This window comes from Aphelocoma coerulescens, chromosome 17 (assembly GCF_041296385.1).
Source record: "Aphelocoma coerulescens isolate FSJ_1873_10779 chromosome 17, UR_Acoe_1.0, whole genome shotgun sequence".
Classification (NCBI taxonomy): domain Eukaryota; kingdom Metazoa; phylum Chordata; class Aves; order Passeriformes; family Corvidae; genus Aphelocoma; species Aphelocoma coerulescens.
The window spans coordinates 9,418,162-9,430,365 of record NC_091030.1 but is presented as its reverse complement, the minus strand read 5'-3'; the positions used below and the strand labels follow the sequence as shown (position 1 = coordinate 9,430,365).

At 59.4% G+C, this 12,204-nt stretch overlaps 1 protein-coding gene across 1 annotated transcript; it reads right to left on the bottom strand.

Moving 5' to 3' along the window:
* Window positions 1–308: 308 nt before the first annotated feature.
* On the bottom strand, window positions 309–11,784 carry PTGS1 (prostaglandin-endoperoxide synthase 1). The gene is made up of 11 exons (XM_069031776.1): window positions 11,632–11,784; window positions 6,203–6,319; window positions 5,933–6,073; window positions 5,047–5,190; window positions 4,525–4,706; window positions 4,354–4,437; window positions 3,788–4,034; window positions 2,976–3,262; window positions 2,164–2,311; window positions 1,489–1,864; window positions 309–1,408 (listed from the first exon to the last, which is right to left on the bottom strand). Exons 1-10 carry the CDS (start codon window positions 11,738–11,740, stop codon window positions 1,509–1,511), a joined length of 1,815 nt encoding a protein of 604 aa, XP_068887877.1. The 5' UTR covers window positions 11,741–11,784; the 3' UTR covers window positions 309–1,408; window positions 1,489–1,508.
* Window positions 11,785–12,204: the final 420 nt, after the last annotated feature.

Sequence of the window (12,204 nt, the reverse complement as noted above, 5' to 3'; positions counted from 1 at the left end):
CACCATGGAATTACAGAATATCCTGAATTGGAAGGGACGCACAAACATCATCACAGTCCAACCCCTGGTCCTTCCTGCACAGGACAACCCCAACAATCCCACCTTGTGCCTGAGAGCATTGTCCAAACACTGAACTGTGGCACGGAGCAGCACAGGGCTGGGGGGTGGCTGCAGGAGAGTGAAGCTCAAACCCCCTTCAGGACACTCAGACCCTCATGGAAGCATCTAAGGGAGGGTGGTTGCTCCGTTTATTGCTTCAGGAGCAATCAGCAATGGCCCAGCACAGTGCTGGTGAGCACAGCCAGAAATCAGAGGAGTTTTAAAAATTATTTATTATTTTAAATGTCCTTTCTCCTGGAGCTTAACCAGGATCTGATGGGGATCAAGGCCAGTGACAGTGGCTGCCAACTACCACGTGGCTGGACTGGGCGAGGTGAGGTCTGCGTGTGTTTCGGGAGGAGGACAGAAGCAGGCTCTATGTGCTGTGAGGATGTGTTTGCTGAGCTATTAGTGCAGAGAAGGGTGATGATGGTGGGATGGAAGAGACTCCATCTTTGGGGCACAGAGGTAGCATCTCACTCTGAGCAGCCCCGGGTTGGCAGCCAGTGGCACATGCCAGGGTCCAAGCCAGCATGACACAGGAGGTCCGGAGATCTGACCTCGTGCTTCTCTTTGGTCTCCTTTAGGAGAGACATTGCTTTGGTTCCTTCTCCCAGCTGTGCATGTGTGCTGTGCAGGCTGTTGTGGGAGAACAGGTTCCTACTGCAAGCTCAGCCACTGCTGGGGCAGCATGAACTGCATTGTGTCCTCCCCATCCCTCTACATGCTGCTGCCTCCTCCTCTGCATCCCTCGGGTAGCTCATCGCTTCACCAGGTACAGCAGGGGAGGAAGGAGTGCTCCCTGGGCTTTGGGCTCCTCTGTTCTGAGCAGGAAAGAGGATCTATTTACTGGACATAGACGTCATGTGAGGAAAAATTGGACTCCTGGTGAGTAAGAATTAAGTCAGTGCTAGCCAGTTAACTAAAATGAAATTTTTTCAGTCTTGTACTTTTCACTAATTCCAAAAATGGTTTTCAGGCATAACCTGGATATGACCCCTCTGGAAGAGGGGCTGCTGGTGGCCTGGTGCTAGAAGGCAGCGGGGATGGAAGGTGACAAAGCACTGGGGACTCCAGAGTGTCCACGGGGGAGCCCCAAAGCTGCTTCGTGCAAGGTATTCACTAGCAAGATAACTGAGTCTGCTGAGGACAGCGGTGGCAGCCACACTCCCAAGGCACTCAAGCTTTTCAGAGAGCAGGGAGCAGCCTCTCCTCGAGGGCTGGCATGGAGGACACCCAGGATGGGAGCATCTCCTGTCCTGTTTCTGTTCGGCACAGGGGTGGCAGGTCCCTGTGTCCCCGCCGTTCCCTGCAGGAAGGAATAGGAGGATACTCAGCACCAGGCTGGGAGCTCAGCTCAGCCTGCACCAGGGCAAGGACAGTCCCTACCTGGGCGGGTCATCCCAGTGCTAGAGCTCTGCAGACGATCCACCAGCCCGAGGGCGGCCGTGTTCCGCAGCGTCCGGCACACGGAACGCCACGTACGGGCACTTCTTCACGTTGAGGCACACGAGCTTCTCAAGGGATGCCGTCTTAACAATCTCAAAGCCGGTTGCTCCACCAAATGTACTGGGTTTCCAGTACTCTGGGGAGCAGATGGGATTTCCAAAAAGCCCCTTCAGGGAAAATGGAGCTCCAATCTCCACCATGCTTTCCCCAAAAATGCCATTGGGTTGTGGTTTCTCGAGCAGCAATCCTGGGTAAAACTCCAGAGCATCAATGTCTCCATACAGCTCTTCCAGCTCTGCCGCCTTCTCTTCCTCTCCTGCACCAAGTGAACGTCAGAGTGCTTTAGCAAGGGAATCACACCTGGCAAGGACTGGCCTTGCAGTGGGCAAAGGGAGGGTGGCTCCCTCACAGGCAGCACCCTGACTTCCAGGCCAGGAACTGTCCTCCAGCCCACAGGAGGAAGGACCCTTTTATCCCCTGCATCAGCCCAGTCTACCCCACTGTGGGGCCACGAGCAGGCAGGGCTGAGATGGGCAGGAGAGGCTGCTCTGCTGGGCAAGCACAGAGCATCTGCCCTGCCCCAGCAAAGCCCCAGGAGCAGCACAGCAGCCCTACCTGTCAGCTCCTGGAAGGACTTGTAGGGCTTCATGCCAAACCTTTTCCGATACTCGTTGAAGGGCTGTAGCCTCAGCTGCCGGGATTCCTTGATGACCCCAATGGCCACGTGCAAGACATTGGCGTTGATGGTCTGTCCCCCACCGATCTGGAGGGGAGAGCACAAGGAGGAGCACGTCAGGCACAAGGCAGCACCACATCGACTCCAGGGGGCCACCACACTAAAGCATCCATGTCCTGGGCTCATGTTGTGCACACCAGCAGATCATTGCAGCAGCAAGAGCAGGGGGAACCAGTGCACAGTGCAAAAACCAGCTCTAGAGCAGCTTGGTCAGGTCAGTCCTGCTCCCAGAGCAGGGCACAGTGCAGAAGTCCCAGATGGACAGTGACCAAGTGACCTGGGAGGAGGAAAGAGATTTCAGCCTCACAGGGAGAACCCAAATGCCCAAAGGGCCTCAGGCTCAGCCTCAGCTGGGCTGCTTCGCACAAGCAAAGAGGGTCAGGAATGGAGCTGCAATCGCTTGGAAGAAAACATCCATGCGATGGCAGCAAAGAACAGTGCCAGACGCTGCTCCAGGCTCCGCTGCTCCACAGCCGGGGAGATCCTGGCTTCCACTGGCTCCTGGCATCACCGGGATGTTTACTACAGAGCACCCAGGGCAAGCAGCTGGGGCTGCCAGGGCCAGCCTTGCCACGGTGCTTGTGGGGAGGACTCCTGATGTGCCCATGAGGTGCTGCCCTGGGCAGACTTGGTGTGACACGTGCCCCACTCCATGAGTGTCCCCCCTGGGGAGGGCAGAGCAGGACCTTACCCTTCCTGCTATTTGCTTAGAAAAGGACTCCACCAGCGCCTCCACGCCGTAGTCCATGAGCATGGAGGTGTTGTAGAGGAACTCCTTGTAGCTGTACTGTTGACCCTGGATGATGAAGGAGTCGGGCATCAGCCCGTGCCAGTGATAGAGCTGGTTGAACTCCACTGCAATGCGATTCCGGTACTGGAACTGTGACCCAAACAACAGCTCGGGGTCGAACTTGAGGCTCAGGTAGTACCCACTGAGGTGCTGGACGTAGTCTTCAACAACTATCTTAATGGTCTCCCCTGGGCAGGAGAAAAGAAGCAGCTGGCAGCAGCAGGAGCCACCAGCTTTGTACCTGAGATCTACCACAGCAGCATATCCCAGCACCCATCCACCTCCTCCTGGCTATGGGCTTGTTGAATTGGTTTGGAATTTTAGTTAATTCATTTTCAACAGCAAAAGTCAGTCTGCCAAAACCAAAGGGCTCCTGAAGGAGCTGACCTGGATATATTTCTTAGAGATACTGTGGTGACATGGCTTATTTCTGGATTTTGATCAAAAATTACTTTTCCTGAGATGATAGCAAATTCATAATGAACATTAATAAAAAATAATTCAAAATTATGACAACCTTTTTCAAAATTAGTATTTTCGATGGACCAAAGCCAATTTTTTGCTATATGGAGCAAAACCAATGATCCCCAGAAGGCTGCTGGAGGAACTGCCTCAAAGGCAGTTTGGCCATTACCCTCAAACAGAGGCTGGCCAGCGTGTGAGTCCTTGGGGGCCGCCCAGGGGGGTGGCACATGGTGGTGCTGGTTCCTCACCGATGAGGATGAGCCGCGCCGTCTGGAAGAGCTGCTCGTCACTCCAGGTGGGATGGTCCCTCTTGAGCAGGTCGCAGACGCGGTTGTGCTCGCGCAGCCAGAGCGTGGCGTACACGCAGAGCCCCGGCAGCAGCCCAAACACCTCCTGCCCCACCGCCAGCTGCTGCTCCTTGGGCACGCCCGACGGGTACACCATGTGAACAGGAGCATCGGTGACCATGGGCGGGTACACCTCTCCATCCACCACCTGGGGACACGGAAATGAGATGGCAGAAAGGGCAGAGGGGACACAAACATCCCAGTAAAAGCCTGCCCAGCCAGGAGCTGCCTCCCTAAGGGCACCACATCTGCTCTCCTGCAAGAGGTGAGTGGAATGGAAACACCTCCCTCATACAGCCCCGAACGCCTGCTGCCGTCAGAGCAGCTGCATCCCAAAGCTTGTCCCCCGGCCACCAGCCACACAGGGCGTCAGGCCTGGGGTCTCCCAAGAGCTGCCAGAGGAACATAGGCTTCAAACAACCATGGCTCACAGGACTGGGACATGTTCCAGTTGTGCTGGGTGGTACCTGGAATTTCAGCTTCCCATCTCGGAAGAGTCGCAGCTGGTGCTGCCGCTGCAGGTTGTCCCCGTACAAGTGTCCCAGGTCCACCTGTGGAGAGAGCAGGGCATCACGGTTGCTCTGAGAGGGACACGGGGCCCAGTCACCCCCTGGCTCCCGCTGCCCCCGTGCCCTCACCCCGTGCCCCAGCGCCTTGGTGAAGCCGCGTCCCATCTTCCCCGATGTCTTGAAGAACTGGTGGGTGAAATGCTGAGCAAAGAAGGCAAACATCATGTTGGTGCCTCGGGGATCAGCTTCAAACTTCTGCCGCAGCAGGAACCTCTCCGCCAGGAGCTGGGGGTCGGGGAGCTGCAGCTTCCCTGCAAAGGATGGAGGTTGAGGGCAGATGCCCAGTGCTGACCCAGATGGGTACTGATGCTGTCTGCTGTGTCTGCTGCAGCATCAGGCACAGACTCCTCTGCACAGACACCTTACAGCCCTCTCACACAGGCCATGACAACCCCAGCAGCTCGGCCTGAGCTGTCCCAGCAGCATTTCGGATGCCATCAAGCTACTCCTGCTGTGGAGCCAGCCTGGGCAGGAGAGTGGTAGCACGTGGCACTGCCAGTGGTGCCTTGCAGATGTGTCCATGGCAATGAAAGCTTGGCCATGGCTGGGTGGGAAACACCCAGGGTGCAGGTCCGCAGGCCAGTCACATACCTTTGGTCCCCATGGGCGTGGGGCAGTCGTCCGGCACGGGCGGGAGGATGCGGGTGTAGTAGCTGACGTTGGCATAGGCCTCCCAGCTGATGTAGCCATAGTCAGAGTTGAAAGTGGGGGGGCTGGGGATGAGATTGGCACGAACTGAAAGGAGAGAGGGGGACACCACTGTGGGGCTTGAGGCAGCACCCCACAGGCTCTGCCCTTGCTCCCTGCCTGCCTGCTCTGTGCTGCCAGACACCCTCCCCTGGCACCCCAAAAACCAGAAAGGTACCAGCAGTGGAGGCATGTGGGCATCCTGGGCTTTGCTCAGAGCCTTTTAAAGGCTGCAATTCCCTGTAGAAAAGGAGGGCTCGTGCTAATGTGCTAAGAGGATTCTTGGATGATGAATGAGATGACAAACCCATAGAAAGGGTGAAGCCAACAGCCGGAGCCTTGTGAGTGTGTCGCTACAGCTCCAAGAGCTGGAACCTAAATATTTATGCAAAGTGATGAATATGGGGACATGAGTAACAAGGGCCATATTTCCACAGGCTGCTTTCTGTGCAGCTGTGAAAGAGCCCCTTGGCCCAGGGAGTGCAGCATGCCAAGAGCTGCTCATGTTTTCCAGCCAGCTGGCAGCCTGGCACAGTGCTGGGGACCCCCTCCACCCCTCTGTGACCCATCTGGGCAGCCCCCCTGGGCACACTGACAGCGTGACAGGGTGATGGAAGGATAGGGTGGCAACCTTCTGGGTCTCCTGGTGGGGTGACTCAAGCCTAATGCCCACCTTGCCCACAGGAGCTGCTCAGCATTGCTGCAGCCCTGCTATCTGCACCCACATTTCTGCTCATGCCAGGGGGTTCTCGAGTCCTGCTAAACCCCAAGACCCTCTCCAACCCCTCACCTGTCAGCACGAGCCTCATGAGTGTGTCCCTGATAAAGGTGCTGTTGATAATGTCCCAAAACCACTTGAAGTGGGTCAGGATGAAGTGGTAGAAGGCAGGACTGGGCTTCAGCAGGTTGTGGAGACGTGTCCAGAACTCAGCTGGGGGAAACAGACCAAGTAAATCACTCTTCCCTCTTCCAGCCCACCCATACCTGCTGTCAGTGAGTGCTGCGGGCACAGTGCTGTCCTGGCACCCACGGGTGCCAGATCCTGGGGAGAGGGACTTACGGGAGGTGCAGTTGACCCCATAGTATCCCGTCCGTGTGCAGTCGCACTCGTATCCTTTCAGGCCAACCCTCACACACACCCCTTGATTCTGGCAGGGGAAATAGCAACAGGGATTCACTGCAGGGAGGGAGAGGGAGAGAAAGAGAGAGAGAAGGAGTCATCACCATCCAGCCACCACATCACTGCATCTGGCGGCTCCCTGCTCCTCAAGGGGGAACACTGCCTCGGACCCAGCCCAGCCAGGCCCAGCTAAGGAGAGGAGGTGCTTTGATGCAGCCACTTCCATGAGCCCAAACCCCAAGAAGTTTGGTGTCAACAGTGTGCTGCAGGAGCCAAGCACTGCCCTGCTTTGGTGGTCTCCCCCATGCCTGGGGGTGTAGCTTCGTGCCTGGGGGGCTGCTGTGCCCCTGCAGCCCCAGCATGGGATCAAGCCGTGCAAACAGCATCTGTGTTAATAATAACAGCCATTGTCAGGGCAGTTTGCTTTGGCAGGCGGCCCCTCCGCACCCGCCGCCCCGAGCGGATGGAAAGGGCCTCTCCGGGCTCGCTCCCGGCTCCCGCCCAGCCCCTTCCTCCACCACCTTCATGCCCAGCCTGCAGGGACGAGATAAGAGCCCCTTCCCGCCCGTCCCAGGGCAGTGGGATCCCGTGGGACAGGGAGACCCCCTGGCACAGAGCAGCTCCCACACTGGGGCAGCACCATCCACACCAAGCCCCTCCAGTCCATCCCCGAGCAGGAAGATCCTGGTAACTCCACCATCTGCAGCCCCTCCAAGAGCAGCAAAATTCGGGAGAAACACAGTCCATGGTGGCCAGAGACTCCTCTGCCTTCCATCAGCCCTAGGAATGCTCTGGAAATGGGGATGTCCTCTGTCACAGCTGCCTCCCAAAAGCCTCACCAGTGGCATCCTCAACCTCACCAAGCCAGGTCTGTCCCCAGAGACCCTGCACAGAGCCTTTGTGCCAGGAGGAGGAAAATGCCTGAAGCCCAGACCTCCTGGAGCACACCTGGCTGAGTGTCGGAGTGCACTGGAGGCCACCAGCCCCACTGGCTCACACAGCACTCAGGGACAAGGGTGCCACCAACACAATGCCCAGCTCTGGAGCTGCTGGCTGCAGGAATGGGGGGACGGGCAGCACCCTCAGTGCTGAACAGACCAACAGCCACTGCCTGTGTGCCCAGTGTCACAGCTGGTGGAGGAAGGTCTCCTGAGTCCATCAGCTGCTCCATGTGGTTCGTGAGCTCCCCAGATCCCTGCCAGGCCTGCTTCAGGTTCTTCTGGAATTTGGGAACAGGTTCCAATGCTGGGGTGGAGGGATGGGCATGCAGAACAGAAACCACATTTTTCCATAGGAAATTGCAGCTAAAAATTAATATCTTTGAAAAATAAAGCTAATTTTGTGATGTTGCTCAGTCTCACAACAGCCACACACTCAGGGCAGGGCAGGGATGGCCTGGGAGCCCGGGGCTCAGCCGGCAGCTCAGCCGGGCTGTGCTCAGCCCTGTGGTCCCAAATCCCTCACGGCACAGGGCCCGACTCGCAAAGACACGTTCAGCTCCCAGCACTGCCATCAGGCTCCCTTTCATCTCGGATCTTTTCATGTCTCCAGACGGGAAGCAGCAGGCAGGATCTTATTTATCTCAGACAAATTAAGGTCAGACCACCCGTTCAGATTTTTGCAAGATGGGAATTTTTGGAAAGGGGGAGGTGTTGCAGCACAGCTGGAGCATCCTCTGGGCAATTCCCACGCCGGTAGATCCACACTCGGCTCTGCTGCAGACCCAGCAAAAGCCCCAAAGAGCAGCCCCGTGCCGTGCCCGGTGCAACCCGGGGGAAGCGGGGCTTTTATGGGCGCCGCAGCCACAGGGCTGGGAGGATGCTCCGTGCCACAGGCTCCGGCACTGCAGGTCGTGTCCTGCCCCGTCTCTCCAGCTGATACGGGGAGTCAGGAGGAGTTGGCTCTGCCAGGACGCTCCCCGGTGCGGGGCTCGATGACAGTCGTGTCGAGCCCTCCTCCGAGGCGGCTTTGGCAGCGGGCCGGGCTTGGCCGGGCCGCCTCCTCCCACGGTTCACCGCAGTGTCAGTGCCGCGGGGTCCCGGAGGTGGGGTGGGAGCAGCATGTTCCAGCCAAAAGGGTGGGAAGGGGATAGAGCGTGTCCTGACCCGCGACACCAACCCCCTCACACCCTTACGGAGCCGCCTTCTGCAGCAGCTCCGTGCTTCTCCCCGCCCCGGCCAGGAATCCTGCGCTGGCCTTGCCAGGACGGCTCCAGGTATGGGGAAAGCCGCTGTCAGTGTGCGGCCCCTCGGTGCCGGCAGGGCTGGTGCACACGCCCCATCACGGCTGAAAAATGCCAGATTTCGGGGACAACATCCGTTCTGCAGACCGCAGCCAAAGCAACCTGGGGTGAATCATGGCCGGGACGGAGCCGGGCTCGCTCGGTGGGACATGGCCCCACGGCCACAGGCTTTGTAGACGATGAAACGCTTACGCACTTGTTTTTCTGATCCAGGAAGGTTTTCTCGGGCCCATGAACTGTTCACAGCACACACGCCACAGCCAGATCGTCATCTGCAACCACTTCTGACAGCACCAGGAGCAGGAGCAGCGCCACAGCTGTGTTCCACGGGGGCTCAGTGATCCTTCCCCCTGCACCTGAGCCAGGCTGCCCGCCCGGGATGGGCTGGAAGGATGACACAGCCCCAGGGCTCTCCTGTGGCAGCTGGCTCCAGTCTGCAGCCCGGGCTGACTCTCAGTGAGCCCCACTGCGGAGGGGATGTGCAGGGAGGAGGCACAGACCGCAGGCATTGTTAAACAGGCACGAATGCAAAGTAGCTCTCCCAGAGGTCTCCACCTGCCCTCACACAACGGGGCCTGTGCCCGACCTGCCCCGTGGCTGGGGCACACGGACATGTTGGGGTGCTGCCACTGCTCCTGTTTGGCAGCGTGAGTTGTGCAATGGCTGCTGAGAGGATGGTCAGGTTTACTTTGCAAGAACACTTGAACAAAACTGCACCCCTGAAGGCAAGTTAGCAGCCAAGAGCAATATCTGCAGGGAAAACTGAGAAACACCATGGGACCAGCCTGGCTCTGCTCACAGCCAGAGGAAAAGTCTACGGAGAACAAACACCGTGGCTCAGAGCCAAGGTGCAGCCGGTGAGGAGTCAAGGGGAGTACTCTGAGCAGCAAACATCAAGTGAGCAGGAGATCCCAGCCTCAGCCCAACATCCTGTTATTTGGTCTTCGAGAGCAGATCCGAGGACTAGATTAGGGCTGTGGTCCTCCTGGTGCAACACTGGGAAGGAGCAGAGCCCAGACGCTCTGCTAACAGCACCTCGGGGCACAGCACAGTTCCCCTAATTTTTCAATCAGATATCTCCCTCCCTAATTAAGGCTTGGAAAAGAGCCATCCTTTCATGTATATCATGTATCCCAGGTACTTTTTTCCCCCCACATAGTGAAATTTGCTTTGATTGTGGTGTGCAGCAGTCAGCTCCAGGCCTGCACCATTCCCGAGTTGCATCTGCCCCAGCTGCTTCAGGCATGTGGGTTGCCGTCCTCAGCCCTGTCCTGTGCTCAGCAGGACACACAGATGCTGGCCAGCTGTCCTCAACTCCCAGATGAACTTCTCAGGAAGATAAGACACACGCAAAGAGATGGCCAAGCCAGAGAAGGAGCTGTGCAGAGGCTGTCCCTTGCCTGTCTCCACCACCTGTGGTCCAGCCCAGCTGGTGACAGCCAGGGCCATCCCCTGGGGGACCTCCTTTCAGCCGACATGGCTGATGTGCCCTGCAGTGGGGTGCCTGCCACCTGCACAGACCCAATGGGGTCATTCAGCACTGGGGTCACCCAGCCCCACTGTTTCTGGTGGCTGGACCTGCCACCTCCTGCCAGGTCACAGCCCAACTCCTGGAGTCCCCTGGAGAGATGGCATGGCTGCCTCTGCACGGCCATGGGATCCATTCAGCCATGGGTCATGTTCCCTTTCTGGAATGTTCACGGCCAAAACAGGAAAGTCTGCACCTTGAGATCACTGGTTTTGCACAGGACCAGCTGCTCCAGCACAGAGAAGTCCCTCCTCTCCCAGCAGGATGGGGTGGGAGGGGATGCAGACAGTGGGAAGGGCAACATACCCTGCTCTGCACCCAGCTCTGCTCAGCCCAAACCCACCCGGTTCAGGTTGCTTTTGCCACTGTCCCACTTCCCCTGCGATGGGAGCGCCTGCTGCACTCCGCGTGCTCAGCCTGTGCACATTTTGGGGACTCCTGGGTGTGGGCACCTCGCTTCCCACAGCAGAAGGTGGACCTGAGCAGGCTGCTGGAGACGGGATCACCATCAGCACCATTTGAACGCAGGTGGCCAGAGACCCTTGAGAGATGCAGCCCATGTGCCTGGGCTCGTTTTGCTCAGAATGTTACTTTAGAGAGGAACTGTAAAATCTGACAAGGGCCCCAAGTCCATGCTGTTTTTCTTCAGGGAGGAAGGTCATTTCACAGAAGAGGAACTGGAATCAATGCCCTGGGTAAGGACCTTGAGGAATCTGCACTGTAGGGGCTGGGGATGGAGCTGATGGGATTCAAGAGAGTTTTATTTAACCACATACTCCATGGGTGCCTGCCATAATCAGCATTATTCCTCAACATCTCCTGGTGTGCCTGAGGTTGGGCAGCACGTGGTGAACTTCTACAGCACATGGGCATGGGAACAAAATGATGGCTGAGGCCACCAGAGCCATCCCTTCAGCTCCCAGCCCTCCATCCTCACTCTCCACTGCAGTGTCACCGGGCGTGTGTTCGGGGACAGCGGGAAGGGGCCTGGCTGCCAGCACACATGGGCATTGTCCCTCTTTCTTTCGAGAAGCCTTGTCCCGATCGTGAGGCTGCCGGAAGCAGCCGGGCACTGCCCCTCAGCCCCGGGTGGCCCCGGTCTTGGCGGGGGTTCAGCCCTGTCGTGAGTCTCCGGCTGCCTCAGGCCAGCGATTTCTCCCCAGGCCCTGCGTGTGGTCCCTGCGCGGCCGCTGCGGGAGGCGGAGGAGAAGTTTGTTCTACCCGGGCTCTTTGGTCCCAGCCAGGCGTGACGGGCCAAAACCTGCGGCTCCGGGCGCTGCGGGCACCCTGACCCGGGCGGTGGTCGTGGGGCTCCCGCCAGCGGCCCCTGCCCACCCTGCCCGCCCTCCGCCCCGGACACCGAGGGCACCAGCCGGGGGTGACGAGCGCGATCCCGCCCGGGACCCGCCGGAGCGCGGCCCCATCCCGCAGCGCCCGCCCCGCGCCCCCGCCTCCCCGGACTCCCGGTACCGGACCCTGCGGGACCAGGCTCCCCCGCGCCCCCCGGTGCCGAATGCCCCCGGTGCGGGATGTCGCCGCTCCACCGGTACCGACACCCCCGCGTCTCCCTCCCTCCCGGTGCGGTCCCGCCCCGCGTACCGGAGCCGGTGCCGGCGGCGCTCCCGGCGGCGCAGAACAGCACGGCGTGGGCGAGCAGCAGCCGCAACCCCGCGGCCGGCTGGGCCCGGGCCCGGCACCCACCGCCCATGGCGAGAGGCAGCTCCGCCGCGTCCCACCGTCGCACCCGGCGCGGCCCCGCCGCCCCCGCCCCCGCCGCGCCGCCTCCCGCCCCCGACGGGACGGGACGGGGCCGCCTCCGACAGCCCGGCCCGCCGGGGGCTGCCCCGGCTGCGCTCCCCTCCCCTGGTGCCCCGGCCACCCCTACGTCCCCAGCCGTGCCCCGATCCTTGTCTCTCCCGAGAACCCCAAGTTCCCCCGTTTGCCTCCCAGTTCCCACCTACCTGAGCATCTCCCTACCCAGCTTCTGGTCCCCACATCCCGCTGCATCCCCACGCCCATGCCCTTGTTCCCACGTTCCCCTGCATCCCTGTTCCACACGCCGATCCTAGCTCCCCCAGCACTCCATGCCCACCCCCTGATCCCCTGGGCCTGGCTCAACTCCTCCGACTGGTCGCAAGAGGCTGCCCTGGCAGTGCTGCCCGGTTGCGCCAG

Bases quoted from the DNA above. Each gene is read 5' to 3' on its own strand.
- PTGS1 (XM_069031776.1), bottom strand. From the start codon at position 11,740: ATGGGCGGTGGGTGCCGGGCCCGGGCCCAGCCGGCCGCGGGGTTGCGG. The intron at 6,320-11,631 runs GTACGCGGGGCG...CCCTCCCTGCAG, and splicing joins CGCCGCCGGCACCGGCTCCG to TGAATCCCTGTTGCTATTTC. The intron at 3,263-3,787 runs GTGAGGAACCAG...TCTCCTGCCCAG, and splicing joins GGCGCGGCTCATCCTCATCG to GGGAGACCATTAAGATAGTT.